General features: G+C 41.7%; 1 protein-coding gene across 3 annotated transcripts in view; it reads left to right on the forward strand.

Moving 5' to 3' along the window:
* METTL22 (methyltransferase 22, Kin17 lysine) overlaps positions 1–15,035 on the forward strand; it is a 318,966-nt gene extending 303,931 nt beyond the window's left edge. For all 3 annotated transcript variants that reach the window (XM_089692103.1, XM_089692094.1, XM_089692109.1), the window contains one exon: positions 11,650–15,035. In XM_089692103.1, coding sequence (XP_089548229.1) covers positions 11,650–11,761 — 112 coding nt within the window. In that variant the 3' untranslated portion in view covers positions 11,762–15,035. The remainder of the gene's footprint in view (positions 1–11,649) is intronic.
* Positions 15,036–18,684: the final 3,649 nt, after the last annotated feature.

The raw sequence follows: 18,684 nt of genomic DNA on the forward strand, positions 1-18,684 counted from the left end.
CGAAAGAGGAGGTTAGGAGGAGGAGTTGGGAAGGAGCCGGGTTGTTGACGTTGATGGGGATATTGAAGTCCCCAAGGATGAAGGTCGATAGCTCAGAGGAGAGGAAGAAGGGAAGCCAGGTGGCAAAGTCGTCCAGGAACCGGGATATGGTTCCAGGAGGCCAATAGATTACTGCAATCCTCAGAGGGGTGGGAGAGAAGAGCCGGATGCAGTGGGCCTCGAAGGAGAAAAAGGATAGGGAGTGGTGCTCAGCGATGACAGGAGCATGCCGACCCCACCACCTCTGCGACCACTCGGTCTGGGTGAGTGGGTCCAGACGAGGCCTCCATAGGTGAGTGCTGCAGGGGAGGTGGAGTCAGTGGCTTTGATCCAGGTTTCAGTGACTGCTAAGAGGTTGAGGGAGTGGGAGACAAAGAGGTCATGGATGGCGGTGAGCTTGTTGCAAACCGAACGGGCGTTCAGGAGTGCAACCGAGAGAGGAGGGGAGGAGGGGAACGGGTATAAGGTTGAGGGGGCTGTGGCGGCTGGCGGGAGCAGGAAGGTGCCTAGGGGGCGAGTGGGGAGGTGGGGGGCCAGGGTTCGGGATGGGATGTGCAGGAGCATGTGGATCTGTTAGTGGTGGCGTGTGGGTCGGCGGGAGAGTGGAGTATCAGAAGGAGGTGGTGAGAGCCGTAGTGGGGACAAGGAAGACGTGAAGGAGCAATGTAGAGCTGTTTTGGGGGAGTGGAGGGTAGAGGGAGGCGATTTTGGGAATGGAGGAGAGGAATACGAGGAGGAGGAGTGCAGGTGACATGTTAGGGTGAGCAGAGTGCTGGTCAAATCGGGGGAGGTTAAAGGTTTCACATCAGGGCGTGATGATGCGGAGAGTCTGTCTGTCACGCCGTGGCGGAGTTCATCTGTGTCCATCTGTAGGAGGGGAGTCAGAGTGGTGGGCAGCTGGGTCAGCAGCTGGCTAGTTGCAGTCTGTGGGTGCTGTAGGCCGGCGTCCATGGGTGCTGTGGCTCAGCGACTGGACGAGCTGCAGGGCGCGGTGTCTGGGGGTGTTGTAGGGCACGGCGTCTGGGGATGCTGAGGGCTCGGTGTCTGGAGGTGCTGTAGGCCCGGCGTCAGAAGGTGCTGAAGGCCCGGAGTCAGGAGGCGCTGAAGGCCCGGCATCAGGAGGCGTTGAAGGCCCGGCGTCAGGAGGTGGTGTAGATTGACATCTGGAGGTGGAGTGGGTTAGGCGTTGGTAGGTGCAGTAGAGCCTGGCGTCAGTGGGTGTTGTGGGCCAGTGCATGTGGATGCTGCGGGCCAGCGACAGAGGGTGCTAAGGGGCCCAGCATCTGTGGGAGTGGTAGGGTCCGGTGACCGCAGGTGTAGGCCACGTGGCAGGCTCGGCTGTGCATTGGCAGGGGCACGGCTGTGTGGTACACGGTGGAGAGCAGGGAAGTAGATCTGGTAGCGGTGGCCTACCCTCTCGGTTCCGGTGGCGGCTTACCCTCTTGGTGCCGGTGGGGGTGGTTGCTGCTTCCCTTCTCTCTGTGGCGGCTGTAGGTAGGGGAGGCGGTGGTGGTAGCTCCCCTCTCTCTGGCACGGACGGCGGCGTCCTGGTTCAGGCGTCGGGCAGTAGCGTGGCTTTGGAGGCAGCGGTAGGCCGCAGGGGACAGGGCACCCAGTACTCCTCCTGGGTGATGGCAGGACCTCCGGAGCGGCTGGTGAGGTACCGGTGGTGGTGGTGTCCCCTCTGGAGCGGGGGTTGCGTCCCCTCTGGAGCGGGGCGTCTCGGTCGGCCGCGGTTCGCCGCGGCTGACAGGAAAGGCCGCGGCTTCAGGGGCCGTGGTAGGCCGCAAGTCGCCGAGGCTCCACCGGAGGGACAGAGCGCCCAGCACCCCTTCTGGGTGTTAGGAGGCCCTCCGAGGGATGCTCCGGAGTCCGCTACCGCCCGGGTGGCGGCGGATTCGGCAGGGGCGCCAGAGCTGGCGATTATGCAGCCACTCCGGATGCCATTTGAAGAGTATATTATTGAATAGCACCTGAAAAGTTGTAGTTAGTCATTATTTAAATGTGATGTAATCTTGGATACATGACACCACTTAGGTTTGTTGCTGTGACTGTAGTGTATGATTACAAGTGTGCAAGCCCTGGAGTTGTGTTTAATTTAGCACTCATCCACTTTAAATACTGTATATTAATGATACCACAGATGTGTCATTCAATGTTACCTGGATGCACAGACATTTACTTTATTTACATCAAATGTTGTGTAAGCCTATTGCAGGCTTAATGCACATCACCGGCACGATGAATATGAGAGGCTTTTTTCCCTACATGATTATATTATTCATCAGCACGTTATGCCAGTGTTTAGGCATTTGAAAAAGGTATTCAACTGATGCACTGGGATGATAGAATAGGAAAATAATTTTTTTAATATGACTAAACCCCAGCGTTTTTCAGTTTTATGGTTTAACACCTTTTTTTTATGCATTGTTGTGTAATTTGCTTTATGTTATATGCATCATAGACTGCGTTTGCCTTTTAATGTTTTCGATCTTTAATAAAGTCCTTTGTCCAGTTTGTATATGCATCTAGTCTTTAACTGTCTTATAGAATTAATTTATATATAATTTATTCAGAAACTGTATAATACATTGATACCTCTTTGAGAGGGTTATGAGAGAAAACTTTTTTCATATGTTTTAAATATATAGTAACTGCATAAGGAAGGTGATATCATCTACAGTGCCTTGAAAAAGTATTCATACCGCTTGAAATTTTCCACATTTTGTCATGTTACAACCAAAAACATAAATTTATTTTATTGGGATTTAATAGACCAACACAAAGTGGCATATAATTGTGAAGTGGAAGGAAAATGATATATGTTTTTCAACATTTTTTACAAATAAATATCTGAAAAGTGTGGCGTGCATTTGTATTCAGTCCCCTTTACTCTGAAATGTAGTGGAACCAATTGCCTTCAGAAGTCACCTAATTAGTAAATAGAGTCACCACCTGTGTGTAATATATTCTCAGTATAAATACAGCTGTTCTGTGAAGTGCTCAGAGGTTTGTATGAGGACATTATAGAACAAATAGCATCATGAAGGCCAAGGAACACACTACACAGGTCAGGGATAAAATTGTGGAGAATGTTAAAGCAGGGTTAAGTTATTAAAGAATATCCCAAGCTTTGAACATCTCACGGAGCACTGTCCAATCCATCATCCAAAAATGGAAAGAGTATGGCACAACTGCATACCAAGACATAGTCATCCACCTAAACTGATAGGCTGGGCAAGGAGAGCATTGATCAGAGAAGCAGCCAAGAGGTCCATGGTAACTCTGGGGGAACTGCAGAGATCCACAGTTCAGGTGGAAGACTCTGTCCACAGGATAACTATTAGTCGTTGTCAGGAATGGACTGGCCAGCAATGGTGGGACTCACCTGCCTTATGGGCTGCAGTACCAGGGCTGGCCAGCGGGTGCTCCCAGCAATCAGAGACTCAACCCTGCAGCCAGCCAAACACCTGAAACTGCTTATGCAGGTGTATTTAAGGGATGGCCAGACCTGCAGACGCTGCCTTGGTGTGTGTGTTTTTCCTGGGCCCTGTATCTTGTTCCTGCATCCTGTTCCTGTCTTGTTGCTGACCCTGCTTGATCTGGACCTCTGCTGACTTCTCCTGCTCTGATCCCTGGCTTGTGACCCCGACCATTCTCTGCCTGACCCCCCTGTACCTACCTGCCTGTTAGTTGCTGTACCCGGCTCGTGACCTGACTACTCTCTGCCTGCTCCTCCTGCTCCTACCTGCCCGTTTGTTATTGACCCTGCCTGCCTGACGACGCTTGCATTGTATGTATTGTTATCTGTGGGTGGTTTGGTTCGTTTGCACTGTGTTATGTTTTAGTATTGCACTGCGTTTATGTTTGTATTGTTAGTCTTGAATAAATTATATTGTTTATAACTTATCTGAAGCCTGCATTTCCCTGCGTCAGTCACATACCTCTGGTCACACCCCGGAGCCCTGACATTCGTGTACTTCACAAATCTGGTCTTTATGGAAGAGTGGCAAGAAGAAAGCCATAAGAAGCCCCATTTGCAGTTTGCGAGAAGCAATGTGGAGGACACAGCAAACATGTGGAAGAAGGTGCTCTGGTCAGATGAGACCAAAATTGAACTTGCTGACCTAAAAGTAAAACCCTATGTGTGGCGGAAAACTAACACTGCACATCTGCTTGAACGCACCATCCCCACTGTGAAACATGGTGGTGGGGGCATTATGTTGTGGGGATGCTTTTCTTCAGCAGAGACAGGGAAGCTGGTCGAAGATGATGGGAAGATGGATGGAGCCAAATACAGGGCAATCTTAGAAGACAACCTATTAGACTCTGCAAAAGACTTGAGACTGAGGCGGAGGTTCATCTTCCAGCAGGAGAACAACTCTAAATAAACAGCCAGTTGGAATGGAATGGTTTAGATCAAAGCATATTCATGTATTAGACTGGCCCAGTCAAAGTCCAGACCTAAATCCAATTGAGAAACTGTGGCAAGACTTGAAAATTGCTGTTTAAGACACTCTCTCCATCCAATCTGACAGAGCTTGAGCTTTTTTGCAAAGAAGAATGGGCAAAAATTTCACTCTCTAGATGTGCAAAACTGGTAGAGTCATACCCAAAAAGACATGTAGCCATAATTGTAGCAAAAGGTGGTTCTACAAAGTATTGACTTAGGGGGGCTGAAAACAAACGCATGCCACACTTTTCACATTTTATTTGTGAAAAATTTTGAAAACCATTTATCGTTTTCCTTCCACTTCACACTTATGTGCCACTTTGTATTGGTTTATCACATAAAATCCCAATAAAATACATTTACGTTTTTGTCTGTAACATGACAACATGAGGAAACTTTCAAGAAGTATGAATACTTTTTCAAGGCACTCTATTTTTAGTCTGTGAATCTACTTCATTCATTAATGCATAGTGGTGTACCTTGAGCCAAATGTGGGCCATTGTCCAAGTCATCACCTTCTCGTGTTCATGAGCCTCTTAGAGTATACACTAATTTTGTTACTGTCGATTGCAGTTGACTGTTATTTTGTCCTATTTGGCATAGACTGTGAGCGTACTTAAATGTATGCCCAATGTCCACCATAACTGGGCACCAGTGCTTTGGTAGGGAGGCCCTTTTTTTTTTAAGGAACACCTCTCAAAGCACCCCCCCAAGGGGATGTGGGCAGTTACCTTGCTACAGGGATACTAACGTCCTGCATGTCTGGTGTCCTGGGCCAGTTAGTTCTGATAAAGGGAGGTCACTAATTGGCCAAAGGAATGTCAGATAAATTTAAAGGGAAGGCAACGTTTCTTTTTCTTTTTTTACACTGGGTCAATACTACAGTAAATAACTTTTCCTAGTGAAGAACAGTAGTTATCAAATATCAGGGAACATCATTTTCACTAGATTAAAGTTCACCGTCAAATCTTGGGCTATTTTGGGCAAACCTCTTAGTTTACCTACACCAATTTAATACTGGGATTAAAGTCTTAACAGTACAAAACTGTACTCAGTTATTAGGTACTGTATATACAGTTAGGTCCATATATATATATATATATATATATATATTTGGACACAGGCACAATTTTCAAACTTTTGGCTCTGTATGCCACCAGAATCAATTCAAATTAAACAATCCAAATGAATTTGAAGTGCAGACTTTCAGCTTTAATTCAGGGGATTGAACATAAATATCAAGTAAAAATTTTAGGAACTGCAACCATTTTTATACACAGTCCCTCCATTTTCAGGGGCTCAAATGTAATTGGACAAATGAATATAAGTATAAATAAAATGTTCAGTTTTAATATTTTATTGAGAATCTTTTACTGGCAATGACTTCCTGATGTCTGGAACCCATGGACATTACCAAAGACTGGGTTTCCTCCTTTCTGATGCTTTGTCAGGCTCTAACTGCATCTGTCTTCAGTTGTTCTTCGTTTGCGGGTCTTTTTTACCTCTGTGTTTTGTTTGCGGTCGAACGTTCGAACCTAATGAACATTCGACCTCGAACTTTGAACTCAATGCAAGTCTATGGGAATGGAACTTGTAACTTCAAAAGTGCCCATTTTGAAGGCTCATATGCAAGTTATTGGCCATAAAAGGGGTAAGGGGACTTGGATACTGCCCTGAGGGACATGAATCAGTAAAAAAAACAAAACAAAATGACATTCCTTTAAATTTCATGCCTGAGGGTTCCCATAAACTACCTGCAATGTATAGAACCTGCTGCAGCAGGACTGACATTTTTATTAGAATTTTTTTTTTTAAATGCACAGTAAGTGTTTTTTTTAAGTGTGTGACGTTCCCCCTAAAAGCCATACCAGGCCCTTTAGGCCTGGATGGACTTTTAAGGAAACCCCCCCCCCCCCGCCCCCGAAAAAATGGGGGAAAAAACATGGGGTCCCCCCTAAATTCCTACCGGACCCTTGATCAGGGGCACAGGCCTGGCAGGAAAGAGGGGGGCGATCGAGCGCCCCCCCCCCCTCCCTGCAGCTTACCAGGCCTCATGTCCTCGCCCCCCTAAAAAGTGTCAGTATGCCGTATACCGGCGTATAAGACGACCTCCGACTTTTGAGAAGATTTTCAAGGGGTAAAAAGTTGTCTTATACGCCGGAAAATACGGTATATTTTTAAAAGATTAACTGTGAAATCCTATAATGAATAATTTCTTCCTCTCATGTTGACCTAAAGAGGTTAGCTAAACTGGGAATAAATTACACTCCGATAAGCTTGAAAATTAAAGGAGCCATCATATTAAAATTGTTTGCTAAAGCAAGGTCTGAGCATCTTAACTAAAAATGTTATGTGTTTCTAATAATCCACCTAGTTCCTCTGAAAGTAATAGGCTGCTATAATCTCTAATTCATGCGATTTCATAGTGTAAAATTATGTAACATACTGTAACCTATAACTAACAGTATAAACACGTCATAAACAATATTTATTGATTACATTTATATTTAGTAAAATTAATTATTTTGTAGAAACTAGTTGATACATTATCAGTAAGGAAGAACAAATCTGCTGGGTTCAATTCACAGAGGGTAGTTGAATCCTGCATGAAGTCTGAAAACCTGGAATTAGAGTCTAACCCCATTGAAGCCTATGGTGAGTGAATCTTGATGCAACATTCTGTTAATTTTTAAAGGCTAATAGGCAAGCTACTGTCAAAAAGACATGAAGAGCTGGGCATTGCCAAGTAAGATATTTAAAAAAGCAAAAAAATGTTCTAGTAGAACTATAGGCAAAACTCCTTTTTCATTTTAGTTAGAATAAGGAAGGGTTATAACCCGTCAGATTTTTTTTTTGCCATCTGTGCCACGATGAGGAGGTTTCCTTTCACGTCCTATCCCATAGCCAAACAGGAAGTGAGAGAAAATCCCTGCAAATTAAGCAAATTTATTGGGGACTCACAGGTCACCAGAACTAGTGTCCCCATTGGAAGATTTCCCCTCTATGACCTTTCTGGGGACAACGCAAAATGTGGAATTTTATTATACTTTCACTTTCAATCATAATGCTAAACAGGACAAATAGAGAGGGTGAATCTCTCTAATGGAGGCACAGACAGCAATAAAAACTGACAAGTGTTTTAATCCCTTTCCACTCTGTCCAAAACTAAAAAGAAAAAAAGTTTTGCCTTTTAGTTATGCTTTAAATACCATACAGCAGCAAGAGGGAGAATATTGATAAATGGGGACACGCCCCCAAGGCACATTGCCCTGGTTACCAGGAAGTAGGAAGTGTTTGAGCACAGCCATGAGCCTTAGAGTGGAATGTGACATGGGCGTGGAGGTTCTTTCCTCATCCAGCTGCCCAGTCTGCAAGCCTGTCACGAGGGGAAGGAAAAAGACACAGCTTTTCTTATAGCTGTTAAATCGGACACAAGGGGGCACCAATCTCAGTGTAGAGACTAATGTATTGGTAACAAGCGGTTTAAAAATTACTGACAAACATAAGAAGTGTTAAAGCGTGGTAAAAGAATGCCTTTGGTAAGCCCTAAGTCTGCCAGTGATGTGAGGATCTGCTGGTGGCACAAAAAAACTCTTTCTGGGAGTGCTTCCTATCTACACTATGCTATTATTTTCCCTGAAAGCCATTGGCCAGCCACCATTTCTTTGCAAAAGGAGGGTTAGGGTGGGGCATTGGCATTGTGAAGAAGGAGGTAATGGAGGAAGCTTCAAGGGGAATGCTTAACAGCTCTCAATAGAAGGGTAAAATTAAGGTTATTACTGCCATCAGCCCAGAGGGAGCCCAAAATGCTGCATTTTCTGAGAGTGGCAGGATTCCCTCTGTTGACCAATGCACCTCCAACCATCTGCTCAGTGAAAAGAGGTTCTTGTAAATAGCCAAGCCTGGCAGCTGGTAGCACTCAAAAGCAGATTCAATGTCTTACTGATTAAGTTGCAATATTTAGAGGAGGAGGGTTGGGGTGTCAGTGTTGAAGAGAAGATGGGGCAGTTTTCAGATTATATTTTTTATGCTTCTTTATAGCCAGGGCACCGGAGGTATAGCTGCAAGGGGTCAACCTAAAACCATAGGCTGCCCATCTTTCCAGAACACAGCAGAAAATAGAGGGGGGAAATCTTATGGCCTGGGAGAAGTGTAGGCAACAGCAAATTCTACTGTTTACCTAAATCGTGGTTTATTTTTTGGGGGGAGGTATACATTTTTTCAGGGCTTTTTTTTACCTTGGGGTCTGCAGCAGACACTTGTTGCTGACACTGGCAAAGCTGACCTTTGTTTGCTTCAAATCACTGCAAACTTGTTTGGTAAAGTAGAGTGCACTAAAGGGCTAAATATTTATCCATATTGTCATAACTGCCATTTAATTTAGACAAGCCCTCATATTAAAAAAAAAAAAAAAAAGGTCAGACAGGCCTAAAGTGGGAGACAGAGATCATGCATTATTATTTTGTTTTTGTTTTTTCTTTGTAATGCCATTGCTTCTCTGGTCTAGCAAACACAGTGGACAGCAATTAAAACTGGGTAATACCTTAGGCAAAGGGAAGTCCTAGGTCTCAGTACCACCTTGTCCCCTATATGTTGAGGCAGCCAGCTCAGACACTCATCTCACAGAGGTGATGAGTACAAGGAATACTACCTTGGACAGTAGGTGAGAGTAGAAAGAGTAAAAAGTATTTATGGTAGTGCACATACTATAACCTGCAAGATTCCATCAGCCTTTTCAGTTAATTCGAAATAAAAACACAGACAACCCTGCTGCTCCCCTGTGAGGTGATCCCGTTAGTGCAAACGCGATAAGAACAGGTACGGCATAGAAATGTGTTAATTTGTTTTTTGAAAGTTAATTTTATTATTTTACAAATAAACCAATAACAAAGAGTGGTAAACGGGGTACCCAATGATGGGTGCAAAATACAGGCTAGAGACAAATATCCAAAAGCTCAACTACAAAAGCAATGAAAATCGAATACAGTCCCATCATTGTTGCAATACAACAACAAACAACTTAGCTGGTGAATAAGATACTGAATACAAATCGCAGCACAAAAAACAGGATATGAGTCAAAAAAAAAAGGGGGAAAAAAGTTCTCTCTCTTTCTCCTTCCTTTCCCAAGCGACTCCCCCTAAACAGTGGTAGTTGTACGAGCTACGGGACATGATTTACATTCTAAACCTCAATATCTCCTGATACCGAAGAAGTCCAGGTAGACCAAACTTGATCAAATTTACGGGGACAACTTCTAGAAATATAGGTCAATTTATACAGTGGCAAGGATTAATTAACCAATCTAATTCACATTGATAAACTGCGAGGCTCAGGTTTTTTCCAATGTAGTGCAACACATTTTTTGGCATAGAAGAACAGGAAACGTGTCAATACCTTTTGGGATGCACGGAGGTCCTCCTCCTCAAAGTCAGCAAGTAAACATCTATTTTGAATGACCACGCAATTGTCATTCAAAGTGCAACAGTGCTGAAAGCTGAAAATTGGCCTGGGCACGAAGGGGGTATAAGTGCCCGGTAGGCAAGTGGTTAAGGAGCATAGGCTGGGGTTTTACTACGAGCATTACAGAAGATACAACAGTGTAAAAGTGGTCAACAGCAGGACAGTTTTAATCAGAGATAATAGGCCAACCAAAGTATGCCTAACTTTTATGTTGTATTTTATCCATGGGTTTTGGGAGTGTAGTTATTGTGAGCAATATCAAGTGAGGTTGCTCAGGTGCATAATATTATTGAACCTTTTTTTTTTTTTTTTTTTTAAACTGATCAAAAAAAAGGAAAGAACCCAAAAAAGAAGCTAAGGTGTTAACAATTTAAGTGCTAGTTGTTGGTGGACAGATATTTTGATGTACAGTTCTGTGCACACAATCAGGGCACAAGTAACTTAAAGGCAGTATTGCAATTCAAAGAAATCCAGCATTGTTTGTTAATGTACAGCAGAATTAGACCCAGCCAGTTCAATTTAATATAAGCTTTAATACAGAAAACTATACTGGAAAGTTTATTTTTATTGTTATGACTAGCTTTAATAAAGATAACAGCTAGTGATATAGAAATAACGATCCTTGCTTGAGCATTTTGGGTTACAAGGTGACAGCATTCTGCCCCTGTCTCCGACATGCTCCTGCTTGTAAATCACTCTTTCAAATTCCCTTGCAAAGCAGAATATAAGCTTCTGTGCTGATGCACATTGCACACGCATGTTGCATGCTGTCACTATCTAGGAAAAAAGAAGCCTGTTACAAAAAAACAAATGCAGCTAGCAACAATTGGGAATATTCCCTGTGAAAAAACCACTGCACCATGTTATCACTGTATTGCATGTTCACAGGAACCTGCAGAACATCATCTGCTTTAAAAAGCTGGATACATTCCTAAATGCACAAATTATAACTGGATATTAACATTTATAGGTAATACCACCAGAGATTGTTGTTCTAGGGAATATCCGATTGCCTGGGAGATGAGGAAATGTTTTGTATTCCCTCACTGGAGCAAGCTAGACCATGCTTTATAGGGTTTTTGCCTTTCTCTGGATAAACTGTGGTTATAGCATTTGTTTATTCTATTTATTTTTCCTAATAATTGAACTAGGAGTAAATTTTTTTCAACCTAATTATATTTTTCAACCTGACTACTTAGATAACTATGTATTGTCATCTGCTTTGCACACAGATAAAAAGCAGCACGTCCCTGCTGACAGAAAAGAGATCTGTGTTGTTTACACACAAATCTCTCCCGTCAGCTTCTCCGCTGATCACTGAGTCCCGCCATGAATTACTGGCCAGGACCCGGTGATTTACATCTTTGGAAGCTGATGACAGCGCAGATAGAGCGGCGTGCTCTCGCCCATTATCTGGAAATGCAAAATCACGTATATATACACGTGATTTTGCACAGCACAGCCACCCTGTAGCAGTATATCTGCTATGGGGCGGTCTTTAAATGGTTATAGCATCATGCTTTGTTCAACTAGGACAGTATCAGAATGCAGTGTAAAATTTCCTTTTTTTGTTACTATAAAGTATGTGTCTTTTAACTGTGGATTTACATGCTTGGAGTCCAGCTTTATTCTTGGAGAGAAGTACGTTGTCAAGTTCAATAATATACTTAATTTATTTCCTTTTTTGGTTTGACAGGAACTGTGGAAAATTACTGCAACACCCCTTACATGACCTATTCATAGAAGACCTACTGCACAACTGTACGAAGGCACAAAACAGAGCCACTGACGATCTGAGAATGATATAGAAATGTATTGTTTGCTACTGAAAACCCTCGATTTTCTGAATAATTTTTCTTGGAAAATGCAGTACGTGTTTGTGGGATTCAAGTGGGATTCAAAGATGAACAATAAACCTTAGGGGGTATTTATAAACAATAAAATAATGATTTTTATTAATTTTATACATTGCTTATTTATTACTCTTACAAGATTTTAATGATCATGTCTAGTTTTATTTAAATTTATTAAGGTCATCAAAGTGATGTGTAAACAAGGGAGAAACGAAGGCAGATTTTAAAAAAATGTAAATATCTGCTAAGATACGGCACAAACAAAACAGCAATTTTTCATGTGAAAATTATAGTCAAACACTTGTTAATAAACTGGTGATTGCATCAACAAAAAGGATTACACTAGAATGTAGTCATGTATTAAAATATACAGAGAATAATTAAGAGAAGCTGTCCTTAAAATATTTAAATTGATTCTAAAGTCAACTTTTTTATTTTTTAAAAACAATAAACATGTTATACTCACCTGCTCTGCGCAATTGTTTAGCACAGAGCAGGCCCAATCCTCCTCCTATGGGATCCCCCTGCTGAAGCTCCTGGCCCCACCTCCCTGCTGAATGTCCCCATAGTAAGCTGCTTGTCCTGGGGGTACTCGTGCATGCTGTCGTTCAAGCTGGCACTGCGTGTCCATTGACAAACAGAGCTTGGTTTGGCTCCACAGCCCCCCTCCAGTTCTCTCCTCACTAGCTGTGATTGACAGCAGCAGAAGTTAATGGCTCCCACTGCTGTCTCTCTGTCCAATTAGGAGAGAAAGAGATGAAAGTGCTTGATCTGGATCGAGATTGGTCTCAGGAAAGCATAAGGGGAGGCTGGAGGGAGAGCTGCATGCAGATGGTTTTTTTACCTTAATGCATAGCATGCATAAAGGTAAAAAAAAACCTTCTACCTTTAGGGCCACTTGAAGCAAACCTGTAAGGGTACAAAGGTGTAAGCGCTAAGCTGTCATCCTAATTCTGGCTTACTATCTAGTAAGTTACAGACCTGAAACCTGTAAAGTCTGAAAGCTCTAAACTCCTGTTCTAGTTGTAGTTCAGTGGATCTAATCATACAAAATTATACTGTAAATCAGGATTCACAATTTCAACTCCTGAGCTACTAGCCTGGACATAAGAGTTACACCAGTTGCCCCACCCAACCCCTACCCTGCCCCGCCCAGGGGCAGACTGACAGTTTGGAAACTCGGGCACTGCCCGAGGGCCCGGGGTCAGTAGGGGGCCCCATGAGATGCCCCTGGTACCTTTTTCATAGGCTTTTTTTGAGTTTGGGCAAGGACACAGGGGCCCCATGATCCCCTATTGCCCGGGGGCCCCATGAGTTGTCAGTCCGCCCCTGGCCCCGCCTCTAATTCAGCACCTAAACACGCCCTCAAAAATGATTTCATGAAATGACACTTAAGTGTTTTATGCAGAATAAAGGTACAAAAATAAATATTAACAACAACTTTAAGAATATTGACATATAGAAATGTAAACATAAAAGGAAAATAAGTGCTTTACATCAATAGGGAAACAAATGACGAACAGTGCGGAGGTCAGCAGTGCGATGCATAGTGCAGGGAGAGGGGTACAGACTGTAGGAAGTAAGGAAGGGAAAGAAGGAGGGAGGGAAGGAAAGAAGGGAGTGGAGGAAAGGAAGGAGGGAAGGGAAGATGAGGGAGGGATGGAAAGAAAGGAAGGGGAGGTAAGGAAGAGAATGAGAGGGAAGGATGGATGGAAAGGGAGGAGGGAAGGAAGGAGGGTCAGACTCACATGGCTCTGTCATCACAGGGCTGCGGGCTGCTCTGTATAATATTTCCCGCCCACACGTCCTCATCTGGGAAGCTGCACGGACTGGAGTGGGGGTGGGCACAGTAGGAGGCAGAGCAGTGTGGAGGATAGAGGGAGGGGCAGGGCACTGAGGAGCACACAGGGAGGGGCTGGAAAGAAACTGAAGGATCTGGGATGATCAGTGCAGCGGTGTGGGCAGTTACAAGCAGCAATCTCCCGGTATGGCTTTCAATGAAGCCCTCCCGTGGCTTTCAGCTGCTTCATTGAAAGCCATACAGGGAGATCATTGCTGGTAACTGCCCCCACTGCTGCTCCTCCCACACACTCCTAGTCCCAATGCTGCTCGCCCCCCACATAATTTCCACTCGCCCAATGTGGGCAAGTGGAAATTTTGAGGACTGCTCTAGATGTTAATCCCTGAGCCTGCAAAATTTAAAACCAAGTCAGCAAGGTCAGCTCTCATATTTTTATCATCACATGCCCAAATTAAATATGAAAATTAGTGGAATTGTGATCCATTTAAAAAATATAGCAAAGCATTAGTTACAGAATAGTTCAGGCAAAATCTAACTAAGACTAAACTCCCTCTCAGGCCCATTCTAAGGCCTTTCTATCTAACCCTGTAAAGAAAAGATCTTACCTATTCTGAAGCCACTCCGGTCTGGTCCCCAATGGCATCTTTTTCTGTGTACAGAAGAGATTGCCCACAACGGCTGGAAATGCCTGGGAGATGTCATTGTGCATTATATCCACCCATTGTGTGGAGATAAAATAACACGTTGTGGTGTAAAATATAAATTCATAAGAAAAAAATTATTCCACTGAATCAAATATTTTTTGGAAAAAATAACATGATAAAATAACTAATACAGCGAAAATAACTTTTGCAACTTTGTATATTGGTTCTGTTATTATAACAGAAAAAACATACTAGAAAAAACATACTACATACTAGAAAGTTAGCTGATTGAGATAGAGAGTAAGAATTTGAAGCATTTATTTTTATAGTTGGGATTTTGTTTAAGCACTAAAACAGTCCTATAACTTCTAAACATTATCTGCAAAAGCAAATCATCTGAAAGAAACAGAATAAAACTCATTAGCTTTTAGGTAAACACTGATGCAAAAACAAATGTGTTTATTCAATTGTGTCTGAATCTGCATTCTTTAGAAAATTATTTTGTGACAGATGTTTAAGCCATCCTACCTCTAGCTGTATGATTGGTGGCTGCATCTGTCATAGTATAAACAGTTCCTGCTTATAGGACAAGAACTAAAATAAATGCCATGTTTTCTTTCTTATAGCTAAATTAAAGTTACAATGACCATTGTTGTTTGAACTACAATAGCAATAAAACTCTTACAATTTAAATAGATACTTTATATTTTTATTGTATTTTTCAGACATTTTACAATAAAATTTGAATGTTACATTTTATTAAAGGTTGTTTGCAGTGATGATACTACTGTGTCTGAGTTATGCTGATATAAAGATATATTATACCAACAAGAACACTTGTTCACAAAGCAATTCACTTACTGGATAAAATAGCATATTACTACTGGTAAGTCTGGTGGTGTCTGCACTAATTAAGTGTTCTTGCATGGCAAGACCACTTACTGTTATCTCACATATATATTCTTATTTTTATAGCCAAATTTACCACCCTAACTCCTCCCACAGTTTTTACACTACATATTCAGTAATATACCAAAACGTGCAGATTGTTCCCGATTGGTGTGCTATTACTTTGTGGAACGTTTTGCCAAATGGTTCACGAAATATTGGCGTTTTTGTGGTAAAATTGGTTCCATAGGAATGAATGGCGGAATGTTCAAAACTAGAGTGGGAGCTGACAAAAGCTAGAGTGTGAGCAGAAAAATCAGGACATGATTTCTAAACTGCCATCACTCCCTCATTTTCAAGCCCACCTACACAAATCTTATATCAAAATGTTCAGCTATCCCTGCTGCCACTAAAAATGTCCACGGCTAAGCCACAGTCGTGATAGTTTTCACAATATGACCATTTGTTTGCAACTCATGCCGCCCATTGACATTCATTGAAACTCCACTCTAGCCACCTCAAATTTGAAGGGCAATTTCTAAACTGCAACTGTGTCTTCAGTTTTAATATTTCAGAGACATACTATGCATCAAAATGTAGGTCTGGGTTTTGTGATTCTCACAATATAAAGCTCTTCGATGTAGGATTTATAATTTTTAAACTACAACCGTTTGAAGATGGCAACCGCCAGTGAAGTGAGAAAGTTGGAGCAGTTTGTTTTTAACCGCTCTTCTCTGCCCTTGCTGTAGAGTGAGTTGCCATAGGAACCCAGGTGTGTGAGCAGGCAGCAGAGTGGAGGCAAGAACACTTCATGCAATTTCCCCATAAATTATAGCTTTTCTAGTGTAAAATGAAATTTCAAAATCATCAAGGTAACCACCATTTTGAATAATTATTTACATGCTCCAGACCAGTGTTTCTCAACCTTTTATCAGCCAAGGTGCCCTTTAAAATTATGGACATTTCCGAGGCACCCTTTAAAATTATGAATAGTCTTGAGGCACCTTTTAAAGTTATGGACAGTCTTGAGGCACCCTTTGAAATTATGGACAGTCTTGAGGCACCCCATTCTAAAATGTGAAAAACTATTCTAATAGTTTTATATAACACAGCAACATCCACACATGTAGAACACCCAACATTAGAGGTGATTTATTCTTCCAAAACAAATACACTTTTGCACACTGGTACTGAATAGTATTCCAGTGTTTCTCTTCTCCTTCAGTTTTTCTCCATCACTGAGTTGATGTGACCCCAGTACTGATGGAGAGGGTAAAACTGATGGAGTGTAAAACTAGGCTGTTGTGCTGGTAGCTGACATCCTCCTTATCAACTGATGATGTAATTGGTTGTCAGGACACCAGCGGCTAGAAGGTCATAATGGTGCACAATGAAAACCTGTGGCTTTGTGTAAATAAAAGGCAGGCTTCTTCCACCTTCTGGCTTGTATACAAGTTTTGGGCAATTTTTAGACATTTTGCTAAGGCACCCCTGAAGAAACCTCAAGGCACCCCAGTGTGTCTATGCACCCTGGTTGAGAAAAGCTGCTCCAGACATTGAATAGTTTTGCTTTTGCTTCACTTGGCAAAGGCAGCTTGAATGTACAGTGCAAAGTTGATTTATTAATTTCTAAAGCCAGTTGTACAACAGAAAAGCTAAGATGAGATTCCAAATCTCCATGCTTTCTAGAACATAAATAAATGACACATTATTATGATACACAGTTTACATAGCAACAAAATGGTATTCAGTTAGGATTTAAATATGTCAATATGGAAAAAGTATAGCACAACTAAAATGTGTATAAGCCAATATAAATGTGCAATTAAAATTTTTTTAATAAAAAGACAAATGCATGTAAATGCATCAAACACGATTAGTTATATAACTGATGGTATACATACTGTAGATAAAGTGCTATGAATCCCAACCTACCTTGTAAATACAGAGCTTGATATTTCATATTCCCCATATAAACTTCATAAATGCTATAAAAAAAACTCATGTAAACGCATACACATTAAACTAATATAAACAAATGCAAAATTCATAAAAAGTCCCAAAATATCCAGTGAGAAATGTCTTTCTTCAAAATATCGTGTTTCGTGACATGCATATGTCATGCTTGTGAACCATCACCTTCCAATCCTGCCGCTTACCTCAAGGTTTGACCCACACAATGGTAAGGTCAAACACACTTTCCGAACACTCTGGCTGTAATAATTGGCAATATTCCTCCAATTCACTTGTAATAGGTAAGTGTCACTCTAAGACTGCAAGACTCCAGCCAAATCAATGTGGAAAATGAAACAGAAGAGATCTCCTGGTGCATTATCAAGAGTAACTCGATATTGTTTATTAGGATAATAAAAATTTAAACGAGTGCTAGGTAAATATGGCGAGCAGCTAGCATGAAGGTTAAAACCTCAAAATCCTTCCAATCAAATAATAATCGTATGAATGCAGCGCTATACAAAATGAATAAATAAATCAATAAATATATCAAACTGTATATATGATGTAATTATCATAAACACAAGCACTGTGGAGCGCTATATCCACTAGGGAAAATAACGTCTTGATAGTGACGTTTAAAGTGCGGAAGTGACACAAATATAATAAATGAATTCAAAGTCCAATAAAACTCATAAAGTGAATTCCGTGACTCCAGTGGCTAGAAAACGAATGTACATTGCACTAACCAGAAAGCGCAATATAATTTGCATTTGAGTAAATCAAACCGCTCCTGGTCATTTGGATCTGGAAAGGTAACTCGGGATCATCTGGCACACATCAACATGACAGGTAATCGGCACACCGTCACTCTCCAGGCTCCAGGAATATACATCCATCCAGCAGAGGGAACCATTCATAGGTATAGATTGGGAGTAATAGGAATCCACCTTACGGAGGCTCGCAGTAAATGAGCCAGAGCAGAAATCTCTAATTGTGCAGTATTTTTATTAAGTATGGCAAAGATTTGACATATAAAAAGAATGCACTCACATCTGGCATGTGAAACTGAAACAAAGATGGCCGCCAGCCTTCTTCGTGGCCTGTGCGGCATGACGTCACTAGCTGGGCTCCTCCCTAAAGCGTTTCGTGCCGTGCACGTTTTTTAAAGGGAGCATGCCTCAGCCTAGTGATTCCTTAAATACGGTGCCGTGCACATAAAGTAAACAAAATCCATATAAAAATAGATAAAAATATGACCTGAAATTAAATTAAGATCTCGAGGATAAAGGCATAGATAGTGGAATTATAAAAATATAGGAAACCAATAGTTATAACGTATAAGAAAAATACAAAAAAGGCAAAATTACTTTTTTTTTGTATTTTTGCCGTTTTTGTATTCTTGTATTTTTCTTATACGTTATAACTATTGGTTTTCTCTATTTTTATAATTCCACTATATATGCCTTTATCCTTGAGATCTTAATTTCATTTCAGGTCATATATTTTTAATCTATTTTTTTATATGGATATTGTTTACTTTTTATCCTATTTCTATATTATCGTGTTTTGTATTGTGATTTTACCCTTCA

This window comes from Staurois parvus, unplaced genomic scaffold, assembly GCF_062004578.1.
Source record: "Staurois parvus isolate SC_StPar_1 unplaced genomic scaffold, SC_StPar_1.0 ptg000022l, whole genome shotgun sequence".
NCBI lineage: Eukaryota > Metazoa > Chordata > Amphibia > Anura > Ranidae > Staurois > Staurois parvus.